General features: G+C 45.4%; 1 protein-coding gene across 1 annotated transcript in view; it reads right to left on the bottom strand.

The window, feature by feature from the left end:
- Positions 1-352: 352 nt before the first annotated feature.
- LOC108791199 (fibrocystin-like) overlaps positions 353-12,293 on the bottom strand; it is a 135,406-nt gene continuing 123,465 nt past the window's right edge. Inside the window, exons 12-18 of the mRNA XM_018561607.1 lie at positions 11,142-11,277; positions 9,308-9,554; positions 7,120-7,297; positions 6,110-6,340; positions 3,180-3,364; positions 1,148-1,286; positions 353-484 (exon numbers count right to left, since the gene is read on the bottom strand). Of these exons, the coding sequence (XP_018417109.1) occupies positions 353-484; positions 1,148-1,286; positions 3,180-3,364; positions 6,110-6,340; positions 7,120-7,297; positions 9,308-9,554; positions 11,142-11,277 (1,248 nt within the window). The remainder of the gene's footprint in view (positions 485-1,147; positions 1,287-3,179; positions 3,365-6,109; positions 6,341-7,119; positions 7,298-9,307; positions 9,555-11,141; positions 11,278-12,293) is intronic.

Genomic DNA, 12,293 nt, shown 5'->3' with positions numbered 1-12,293 from the left:
GCTCTCTGAGTCTGTGCGCCTCCTGAATGAGAGGCTTTAACGTCTACATCCGTGCGGCCAGCCGGTCTCTTTAAGGAGGCGCGCACAGAGTGCACTCCTAAGAAGTCTCTGCCTGCGCTCCTTCTTCCTCTGCGGCAGCACTAACTGGGAGGAAGTTACGTAGAGGTTCACAGAGTGCACTCCTAAGAAGTCTCTGCCTGCGCTCCTTCTTCCTCCGAGGCAGCACTAACTGCGAGGAAGTTACGTATAGGTTCACAGAGTGCACTCCTAAGAAGTCTCCTCCTGCGCTCCTTCTGCCTCTGCGGCAGCACTAACTGGGAGGAAGTTATGTATAGGTTCACAGAGTGCACTCCTAAGAAGTCTCTGCCTGCGCTCCTTCTTCCTCCGAGGCAGCACTGACTGGGAGGAAGTTACGTATAGGCTCACAGAGTGCACTCCTAAGAAGTCTCTGCCTGCGCTCCTTCTTCCTCTGCGGCAGCACTAACTGGGAGGAAGTTACGTATAGGTTCACAGAGTGCACTCTGCACCTATGCGTAACTTCCTCCCAGTCAGTGCTGCCGTGGAGGAAGAAGGAGCGCAGGCGGAGACTTTAGCTAGGCATTTTATATGATCAACAGCAGAGCTTTTATCTCAGCAGGGCCGTGCTCCAGAGTGTTAAGACATCTCAAGGTTAATGGCATAGTTCTCTGCTCCTCAGACTGACACAATGGAAGGATATCAGGCAGTATAGGAAGGAGGGAAAGGTGCAGAAAGAATGCAAGGGTGATGTATGCATGTAATATTTCCAAAGTAGGCCAATCCACATATATTAACTCTCCGAATTCCAGAACGGTGACAGTGCATTGAATATCACATCTACTATATTGTCATAAAACTTTTGTTATCATCTTACTTTTTCGTGATTACAGAATATTAAAACCGCCCCAAGGAAATATGGTCAGCCTAGCTAAAGGGAAGCCTTGACCCACATGAGCAGCCTTATCGCAGCAAGTTGACTCATCAAATGATAATGGTCTTCCCATGTTCTGTATCGAATAAACTTCAGAATCTCAGCACCTCATTGATATGTATTTTTGTTAAATGGCGATATCAGGTCACTTTTTGTTATGACAGATGAGACTGTGAATGTCCCTTCAGTTATAGATACTTCTCCCGGCCTGTCAGCATATGTTCCTGTAAGTGTACACAGAGCCATGCATGGGCAGCTCAGTTTGTAGTCTCGGCACAATTCTGTGCTGGGACAAAGTACAAACACAAACATTTCCCAGAACCTCTTACCAGCTAACCTGAGAAAAAAACAAAACAAGTTACATTGTCTCACAACTTGCGTTACAAACAGAGGTTTTAGTTTCATAACTCTTGCAAATGTGGAAGTCGCACTGCCTCGTCAAGGCCCCTCTGTGTAGTTTGCTCCTAACTCTATTCTATGAAAGCCTCCATCTTGGAGTATATATGGAATTGGATAAATTGAGTGAGGTACGCCTGGAGTTAGCCCATTCTTCCTTCAAGGCATAGGGGCACACTGGAGGCCAAGCAAATCTAAATGTCAGCTTTTTGGAAATACAACAGCTTATGCTGATATCTATGATTGTATTACTTGTGTAATTAGGTATTTTGAGCACTAGATGGCATTGTGGTGCAAAGCTAGTCTATGGTAGTCTGTATGTTAGTATTTTCTATGCATGCTTATACATATGATACATATACAGGGTAGACATGTGCACCAGCAAAAAATCTGTTTAGTTTCGTTTCGGATTTTGCGTTATTTCGCTTTTCAGGTCCCAAAAATCAATTTGTTTCGGAATTCGGATGAAATTCGTTAGCAGTAGTCTGTACGAACCATCGTTTCGTTTTCTTTTCGTTCGTTCGCTCGCTCGGCTGTTCGTTCGTTGCAACAAAGTGACATTCGAGGGGAAAAAATAATTTTTTTTCCTCAAATGTTATTTTGCTGCAACGAAATTTCGTTCGACAAACAAAATTTTGTCCAGACTACCGCTGACAAATTTTGTAAACGGAAATTCTGATTAATTTGCATTCGGTATAGCTGTGATTCAGAATTCAGATACATCCGCATGTCCGAATTGCCGAAATTTCATCCGAATTTCGTTTTGGAACGAAACAAATCGGAGGGGAGGGGCTGGATTCCCCCCGCCCCCGTCCGTTCCGCCAGTCAGCGCTGGCGGATCGGACGGGGGTGGATTCCAGCCTCCCTGCTCCGATCCGCCAGTGCTGACTGGCGGAACGGACAGGGGAGGGGGTGGGTACAGCTGGCTCTGCCTCTAGATAGGCAGAGCCAGCTGTCACTCACGTAGCTGGGCGGATCTCGACATCGATGTCGGGATCCGCTCCGGCTGCGGCGTCTCAGTATATCGCGAGCTGTAGCTCGCGGTATACTGAGCTTAGGGTAACGTGAGGATGCTAGTTTGTGTCCTCCCGTTACCCTAAGGAGAACTATGGGGAAAAGCCCTGACCCCATAGTTCTCCTTTAAAAAGCAAATGTTTCTTTTCCTTGGCAAAAGTTATGTTCACTCTAAATATCCAATAATATGCAAGAGAAAAAAATGTGCTTGCACATGATTGGATCATTGAAGTTAACACGGCTTCAACTTATTGAGTAAACCTATCCATACACAGGTAAAATTTAGTTTGAACGCTTGTACGAAATTCTGAAAATCTGTGATAATGACAGCTAGGAAGAGGCTACAGTTCTCAAGAGCTCACCAAAATGAAGTAATAGAAGATTGGGAAAATGTTGTCTGGTGTGATGAGTCTGGATTTCTGATGTGACATTCGGATAGTGGGGTTAGAATTTGGTATGAACAACATGAAAGCATGGATCCATCCTGCCCTGTATCAATGGTTCAGACTGGTGGTGTAATGATGTGGGGGGTATTTTCTAGGCACACTTTGGGACCCTGAGTACCAACTGAGCACCATTTAAACGCCAAAGCCTACCTAAGTATTGTTGCTGACCATGTCCATCGCTTTATGACCACAGTGTACCCATCTTCTGATGGCTACTTCCAGCAGGATAACATGCCATGTCACAAAGCTAAAATCATCTCAGACTAGTTTCTTGGGCATGATAATTAAATATTCAAATGGCCTCCACAGTCACCAGATCTCAATCCAATAGAGCACCTTTAGGACGTGGTGGAATGGGAGATTCTATCACGTACCTGGTAGAAGACCAAATTAGTTGAGGAGGCTTCCCTAGCAACTCTGAGAGTGGAGACAGGGAGCGTGAGGACAGAGAGCAGCACAGGTGCCAAAGGGTGTGTAGACGCTGTGCAAGGACACAGTCCAGAAGCTGGTTTCCAAGGATGGAGGAACAGGACCAGGAGAGAGCTGGAAGGTCAGCGTGCTGCACAGCGGGAAGCAGGACAAAGTCAGACAGGCCAAAGGTCACACCAATTGGGCAGCGAGGTACAGGAGCAGAAGACAGAAGCGAAATCCAGGAGCAAGCAGAGGTCAAGGGCAGGCAGCAATCAGGAGCAGTGAACGGCACTCCGGGTCAAGGCAACAGGTAAAAAACAGGCAGAGAAACAGGAAGCAACACACACAAGCTGAAAGACAAATGAGCAATAATCCACAGGACAAGCTAGTTTAAAGAGGCCCATCTATCAGAGGGGGTTTCGTCATATCCTGTGCACCAGCGTCAGCGCATACATTAGCTTGTGTTTCCCCAAAATGCGGAGGACAGGACCACACGCTTGCGCAGTATCGCACGAGCGGCCGAGTATAGTCTTACAAATAGACACATCATGTATGTGCGGCCGACAAATCTGCAGCAACTACGTGATGCTATCAAATTCTCTAAGGAATGTTTCCAGAACCAATGCCACGAAGAAAGAAGGCAGTTCTGAAGACAAAAGGGGGCCCAGCCCGGTACTAGCAAGGTGCACCTAAGTATGTGTGTATTCATTCTCTCTCTCTCTCTTTCTCTCTTCCTTTGTTTGTATTGCTCTTTCGCACATGCATATTCCTTTAACCAAAGAAATAATCATGACCACAAAAGTTTTAACTCGAATCATGGATTTGTCCCCATTAACTATTAGAAAATTGAACAAATGTTCCAAAAATGAATAGTTTTGAAGAAAATTCCACTGATGTTTGGCCAGCTTAAGTTAGAAGAACATTTATTTTACAAAGTGATAAAGACTCGATTCCATTAGTCGATCAAGCCTACAGAGTTCAGTTACACGTCACTCCATGCCCCTTAGCTGTCCGTTTTCATACTCTTCAATTTTACAACATCCTTTTTTTTTTGCCTTGGTCCCCATAAAATCTCCCGTGTATTCAAGATGAGGCTTTAGTATAGGAGCAAAATCTTCTTTTCTATTTTTTAGTCTACCCTTCCTTGAGCACAATCGAGCCTCTTTCCGGCTGGATACATATTTTATTATTCTGTACTTCTCTGTAGTTTTGTTTTCTTTGCAGTTACAATGACAAATGTGATATTCTATAATAGGACAGTGTTTGTAGCCAGTAGGAGACCTGCCGTTCCGGGACTTTCCTCTATTGACCTCACGCAGCTGTGCTGCTTTCTGTAACCCCTCCGTCACCTCGCACTTTCCATTTAAAACCAGCGTTTGCTTCTTTTGTAAACAAATAAAGTATGACACGGGGTCATGTACTGTATTGACGTTTTCTGTCACAAGAAAATGGAGCAACAAATCCACAATAATGGCCAAAGAAATGCTACTGACTGTCCTTAATGTACTGTGACAGTCCCCATGTTACAGTGGTGCTCAGAGCTTTGTGGCACTGAAGAAGGTCCCTACATTTCATTGTGGGTTTTATGGTGGTTCCTGGATGCACATCCTACCCTTCGTATGATCAGGCACTATGGATTGAAGGGTAAGCACTCATTTTGGAGTACGCCCAGTTGTATCACTCACTTTGCCTACTTATAACTGGCCTGGACTTTGGAGTGTTGGCATTTCTGCATTTGAGTTCACCAATGAGCCATGTCCATTAGAAGGTTGAATTCATTCATTTTACATTATAGAAAATAAAGACAGGAAGAGAACAGAAGCAGCAAGAACCTAAGGGGACTTCAGGCAAAGGACAACATTCACCCCCCAACACTCCTGCAATTACATGGGCCATGAAGAATTAATACACACAATATTATCGGTTAAACTAAACTGCTAAGAACTCAAATCTCAGTTTTGAGTAGGCTCTGCCCATTTGTATCACCTACTTTGTCTACTTATAACTGAAGGGATCTCTGAGTGTTGGCATCTCTGCATTTTATTAATGGTTAATAGTTGTGGACAGAAAAGAACATTCTAGAGACCCTTTACATTGCTGTTCAATGTAGAAGTGACCACTTACATTAGTGGTCCATGTAGAAGTGACCTCTTACAGTGGTGGTCAATGTAGAAGTGACCTCTTACAGTGGTGGTCAATGTAGAAGTGACCTCTTTTGCCCCTAGCACCACTTTGGGATGATTTTCTCCAGAACTATCGACCTTTAGCATGACTTCCCTAGAACCATCACTCTTTGGGGTGATGTGCCCCAAAACTAGCACCACTTTGGGATGATTTACCCCAAAACTAGCACACTTTGGGATGATATATCACAGAACTAAAATCCCTTTTTCATGATTTACCCCAAAACTTGCACGAATTTGGAATAATTTAACTCAGAACTAGCACGAATTTGGAATAATTTATCCCAGAAGTAGCACCCCTTTGGGAGAATTTACACTAGTAGTAGCACCATTTGGGGATAATTTCCTCTAGAACTATCACCCCTTGTGATATATCACAGGACTAGCACCCCTTTGGGATGATTTATCCCAAAACCAACACCAATTTGGAATAATTTACCGCACAAATAGCATAGATTTGGAATAATTCACCCCAGAACTAGCACCCCTTTGAGATAATTTATATTAGAACTAGCACCACTTTGGGATGATTTACTCCATAACCAGCTCCCTTTAGGATGATTTACCCTTATTCCAGAACTATTTGGGATGATTTACTCTAGAACTACCACCAGTTTGGGATACTGTACCCCAGAACTTGCACATTTTTGGAATGATTTACCCTGGAACTAGCACCCCTTTAAAATTCGGACATTGGCAGTCTCCAAAACCGTTGTGATCAGTTCCCTTTGAATGGCCCTCTTACCGATGTAGGTCAGTGTTCCGAGAGCGCTGTTGAAGTACCAATCACAGGCCTCATTCTTCCCTGGCAGAGGAGCAAACTGGAGCGGTCTCCCAGGTGCCAGCCCACAAGTTATGGAGATGTTCACCGATCTCCACAAATTCCGGTGCTGTACAAACATGTAATTTCCCGCTTCAAAATCGTCAAAAGTGGCAGAATACTGTATATAAGAGAGATTGAATACTAGTATTAACACAGTTTTTTAAAGGGGTTACTTAGCAAAATATAAAAAGGCAAGAAAAAGAGAGTGCTAAGGGTATCAATATTACCAGAGGTGGGACCTTTTGACCCAGATTTCCAGATGTCTTTATTAACAAGTGCACTGTCAAAATATTCTATCCCCCAACCTATTGCCGACTGTAAGCATTTATGTGGAGGTGGGCCTTATTCCATGCTGCCACATATGCGTAACTTTTTTGTGCAGCGACCACACTCAAGTGCATGCCCCCAGCACTGTGACCGAGCAGTAACCGACAGCTTCCGGTCAATAGCAACAGTAAGGAGCCGGTAGGATGGGCTCATGATCACGTGATCATTGTGAAGCCGATCAGGATCCCAGGAAAAGCCTCCAGTGGTAAGATCTTCTTAAAGGGCCAGGGGAAAGGGGGCAGGAAGGGTTTACATGGACAATTAACATTTCTTGTAGAGGACATAATTGTTTTAAAGGGATTCAGTCTCTGTATAAAAAAAGATTCCTGAAGTCACCTGCAATGGAGAAGGTATTATATTGACCTCCACCATGGCCCGTGTCTCCTACCTCCCCTCTTCTCCAGCTACGCAGCTTCCATCAGTCCTTTCAGCATCTAACACTTCCAGGAGTGTCAGGCACCTGCATCCCCTGCTTCATACCGGTTGCTTACTACAGCCTCTGCATTGCACAATGCTTTATTCTGCACTTTCCTTCATATGGCATTTTTCTATCACTGCGGCTAGACTCACATGTAACGCGTTCCTCCTGTCCGGGGAATGGAATTTGATGGCGTAAGTTTCTTTATCCAGGAGCAGGGCCTGCCAGCCGTACAAGCTGGACAGAGTGTCTTCCACATAATTCACAGTGCTGCTTCCATTCCTGCTGTTGTTGATTGTCACGTTGTAACCGATGATGGGTGCTCGTCCTCTAAAACAGATTAAAAGCGAGAAAACGGTTTCACGAACAACAACCACCAACACCTTTAGCACCCATGCCCTAAACACCAAAGTGTGGCCCCTTCCCCCATGGGGTATGAACTACTTCAACGGCATAGGTCGCAGGACCTGGCTTTTTGTGCCCCCTCCTGCTGAAGTGCCCAAGGTGTTTCTGCCTACCCCTCGGCTCGGCCCAGGTTCTACTTGCTAAGTGATTGGACAATACGGCCAAGTCAGGGGCTCTACTTGCTTTGTCTGATAACAAAAGTGTTGTGCATTCTAAAAGTGTCATGGTTTAGGAGTTCTTCCACACCAAACTCATTAAACCATGTCTTTATGGAGCTGGCTTTGTGCACAGTCATGTTGGAACAGAAAAGGGCCTTTACCAAACTGTCAGGTCAGGTACTGATGTTGGATGAGAAGACTTGGCTCACAATGGGTGGTCTAATTCATCCCAAAGGTGTTCCCTATGGTTGAGGTCAGGGTTCTGAGGAGGCCACTTAAGTTCTTCCACACCAAACTCATCAAGCCATGTCTTTATGGAGCTGGCCTTGTGCACAGTCATGCTGACACAGAAAAGGGCCTTCAAACTACTACCACAAGGTTGGAAGAGCACAACTGTCTTTGCATAATGTAGAATAAACAGAACCCTTCCCTGGGAACACCTGAACTCAATCATTGGGAAGGGGCTCCACATTTCCGATGTCAGTATTTATGTACATGGCATTCCATTGTATTTACTATTTCCTTGCCCGCCATATTAAATGTTTATTTGTTGGATTTTTAGACTTCCGTTTCAGTGATATAAATAATTTTTACACATGTATGTGTGTATTAATGGGCTGTATGTGGGCTGATGTTCAGTTTTACTAGCCAGTAACCAGGAAAATGAACCGCGCATTCTAATCCTCCCTTCACGGGGGCCAGGAGCCTACACCGGGAGGTGAGGTGACTTTTACAAGTTGACTTTTGCGAGGTGCAATAGATCTGTTATGTTTCTGCTGTGCCGTGCATTCTGTTTTCAGTGCCTCTTAAAACACCAGCTTTGAAGTGTTAGCCGGCCGTCTGCGCTGTCATTAAAGGGGAGGGGGGGCGTCAAACATGTCTTGTATTGTAAAATAGACAAATAATAGTGAGTCATTTTGGTGTCACCCCTCCAATGGTGGCACCCCCCTTGTGACGCCACTGCCCTGATGCAAGTAGTGGGCTGGCTCTTGGGAGGAGTTATGCAAATATCAAAATGCCTTGATGTTAGGAGTCAGTCTGGGTGAGTGGGTTTTTCTAGGCAGAGCTGCATTTGCATGGAGAGCACCCTAAGTAATGCCCGCATGTGATGCTGAACTTCCATGATTGGAAGAACCGAAATCCAAGATGGCCGCCGGCAGGTATCAGAATACTGCCGCGCGTGCGCGATGACGTCATCGTGCACGCGTGCGGTGACGTTTCGGCCGGGTGACACTCGGTTAGCGCTCCGGGTGTCACCCAGCCTCGGGACGCCACTGCATCAGGGGTCTTAAAGAAGTGCTGAGGCAGGATGCTGTGATGTTTTTCCAAAAGCTATGTACAGCACCCTGCCTTCCCTTTCTATGATCTGCCTGCATTGTATGGAGAAGCGTAGGGACCCAGTGATGACGTGACTGGGTCTAAAATAAGGTATTTATCATGTTGATAAGGAGGGAGGAAGGAACCAGGAAAGGCAAAGTATAAGCAGATTAAATTTCGGCTTCAAAATATTGAGAGGGCAGAAGACACAGGGGAAGGGGCATTGTGTGGTCACATTTTAAATGGTCAGAGACTACAGGAGTTTATTTAAAATCTGCAGAGACAATGAGAAGTTATTAAAGTCAGAATAAGGCAGAGAAGGGAAAGTATTCAGACAAATGGTACTAAGATAATGCAGGAACAAAGATGAAAATTCAATTTTTTAGGTTTCTGCATTTATTCCTGAAAATGTAAGAAAAGACGGATTTACAATTTCATATCATCCGCTGTCAATACTTACAAAGAGATGGACATGCGGTGGAATTTATTGTCGGCTGGGCAGATGCTGGCTAGTTCGCCACCGCTGATGTCGGCCTTTGCCAGGCAGCAGCACGGGAGGATACCCGTGGTGGCCAGCAGGTGGCTCCCTTTCCAGCCAAAGAAGGAGCCATCGACGTCTTCAACGAGGGCAGAATGAGCAAATGGGAAAAGTGATTTCCTGGGCGAGTTTACAAAGGTAAGCCTCCGGGTTTTTACTGTGAAGCCCCCTAAAAGGAGGAATGGAAGACGTGTTATTATCAATGCATATATAAGAGCTGCAACAGTAAAAGAACCATTCATAGAGGTGGACATGAACTCCAAACGTGAAGATGTGCTCCAAAAATGTTAATTGTGCCAGAGCAGCACTCTGAGAAATGCACCTTTCATGCTGAATACTTCCGATATATAGAAGTGCATTTCCTATGCCTAGGCCCCCCTGTTCTGCAGTCTAAGGGCCCATTCACATGATTGTGTTGCGAAATGCATGGCGATACATGCATTGACACGCTGCCATGCCTTTGGTTGTGAATTGCAAAATGAATAGACTCAAGTGCATTTGAGTCTATTCATTGTGCATAATGTGTCAACAGCACACAACAATATGGTATGGATGGACCCTAATAGGTAGATAACTTCATCTATGAAATCATGCCTTTGCTTGATTCAGGAGATCTGGAGGTTCACTGTTGTACTGCTCATTGTTTTTCTTACTAGAGAGGTTTGAGTTAAAATATATAAATATAAAAATATTTATCTCTAGGTCAATATAGGTCATCATCCCCAAGTCTAAGTCCCAATATTTCTTAAATGCTCTCCAGATACCTTACATGGCTGCCTAGCATAGACGTGAGATTTAAATATGACCGTCTTGCAAAGTTTGAGGAAATGAGGGTGGCACTGTGTTCAGTACTACTCTGGCTTTTTTCCACACAGTTTTGTGTTTAACACTCCTCACTTTCTTTACACAGCACACATGGTCCAATACTTACCTCGGACCACATTCCAGTCATCTTCAGTGTGGCAGGGCTCCACAGTAAAGATTGCTGGAACTGGAATAGAGGTAAGTATTGGACTAAATGGGCTGCAGCCAGGTGTGGGGGCACCCTTTTCTCTGGCTCTGCACTCTGCAGATTCACTGCTCCTGGCCATCCAGGTCCATATAATGAGGCAGTTTGAGGCAGTTGCCTGAAGTGGCTTCTCTTTGGGTCACGTGGGGGGGGACGCAGGCAGAGCCAGAGCATCCCAGGTTGCTAAGAGCCGGGGGGGAGATGTGCAAGAGCCATACATATCTTGCCCCCCAACCCGGGATCCTCTGGCTAGCATCCTGCTCAGCTCCTGGCAATCAGTGGCATCAGTGAGCTGAGTGGGATGCCAGCCAGAGATGGGCAGTGCACCACCAGGATGCTGGCCAAAGGGCTAGTAGCATGCACCACCAGCACCCCATAAACAACCACCACACACCCCCTTCCCCCTGAACGTGACCACTAAACAAAACCCTGCCCCCATGTCTCAGGTGATAATTATGCTAGGGCTAACCTCGTAGACATTGTTTATCTTCTGGGTTGAATGACAGCCAGTGTGAGTGACAGTTCCTTTGGACCCTGGCCAGGCTGCGTTGGACCTGCCATCCGGGAGTGTGTCATCATTCAGTGTGGGCTTACAGTACTCCTAGATTAAGCAGGGCCCATATGTTACTACTTGAGTGCCTCTCATTTCACAAGTAAGGACTCTTGTGGCCTCACTTCTGTATATGAAATATTATAATAAATGTACGACACAAATAGTATCAGATTCTAAGCGTCTCATTCCCTCACCTTGTCCCCTCATACAGCCGGAACATGTGCTCAGAGCGCTGCACGTCTGCCGGTCAAAATTTATAAAAGTTGTGTTAGAGATGACTAACTGAAACCTTTTCGGGGTAGTAACACCAGACGCCATGCAAGCCTTGTCCTGTGAATGAAAGAAAAATAAAAAATATATGTTCTGTGTTATATTTATTTAACTTACTATATGTTGAGTAATAGTAAATTATATGACATAAAGTGAGTCAGAAATAAATGATGGGACCTGGCACAGTGGACTTCCTGTGTAGAGTGGAAGCTCTGGGGTTGCCATGTTCATCCTTCACTAATTAATGAGTCATTGAACTTCATATTTATTCCAGATTAAGTAGCTAACGCCCTTGTGTGACTGTGCTGGGTGCCAGAGCCGTCAATCACCAGCGCTGTCACATGGGAGGTCGGGATCTGGGTCACATGATCTCCACCACCAGATATGCCGCTTCACTTACCCAGGTGATCAGAGTGGTAGGGGAACAAGAGAAGCTAAGTATAGGTAGCTATGAGGACCTGGATTAGAGTGGACCGGTTGCCTTGCCCGGCGTGGTCAAAGCACAGGTTCGCTTTAATTTAATTATATTTTTTAAATGATTATTATTAATGTATTTCTATTCTTTGGCTCATTCCTCCACCTCTGACTCAAAACACTTTATCTGCTGTTTTGGCAGCCTACTTGGGTGCGCTCAGTAGACTAGGTTCAGTAGATGGGAGCCACCAGTTGCCAGCATGTCTTTGGAGTATGGGAGGAAACCAGAGGAAAGCCAGCCAAGCACAGAGAGAGAATGCAAACTCCATGAAGATAATGTCCTGATGGTCAAATTGAGGACTCCAGTGCTGCAACGAAGAAGTGCTAACCACTAAACCACTGTGTAGGAATTAGTGATACAAAGATACCGACACTAGTATCGGTATCAGTGCCAATACAAGTACTCGCCCAAATGCTCAGATACCATCCCCCATACCGAAACCTCCGGTCAGGGGATGATTTCCTCTGACCAGCAGTGCCGTAGGGGAACATGGAGCCGGCTTCAGGCGGCAAGTAATGACCCCCCTCCTGGCTTCCTGATTGGCCAGGAAGCCGGCTCCATGCTGACTGGCTGGAAAGCCGGCTTCCCGGCTGATCAGCAT

Source organism: Nanorana parkeri, unplaced genomic scaffold (genome assembly GCF_000935625.1).
Source record: "Nanorana parkeri isolate BGI_ZX_2015 unplaced genomic scaffold, ASM93562v1 scaffold533, whole genome shotgun sequence".
NCBI lineage: Eukaryota > Metazoa > Chordata > Amphibia > Anura > Dicroglossidae > Nanorana > Nanorana parkeri.
The sequence above is the reverse complement of the archived record's forward strand: the minus strand, read 5'-3'. Positions and strand labels throughout refer to the sequence as shown.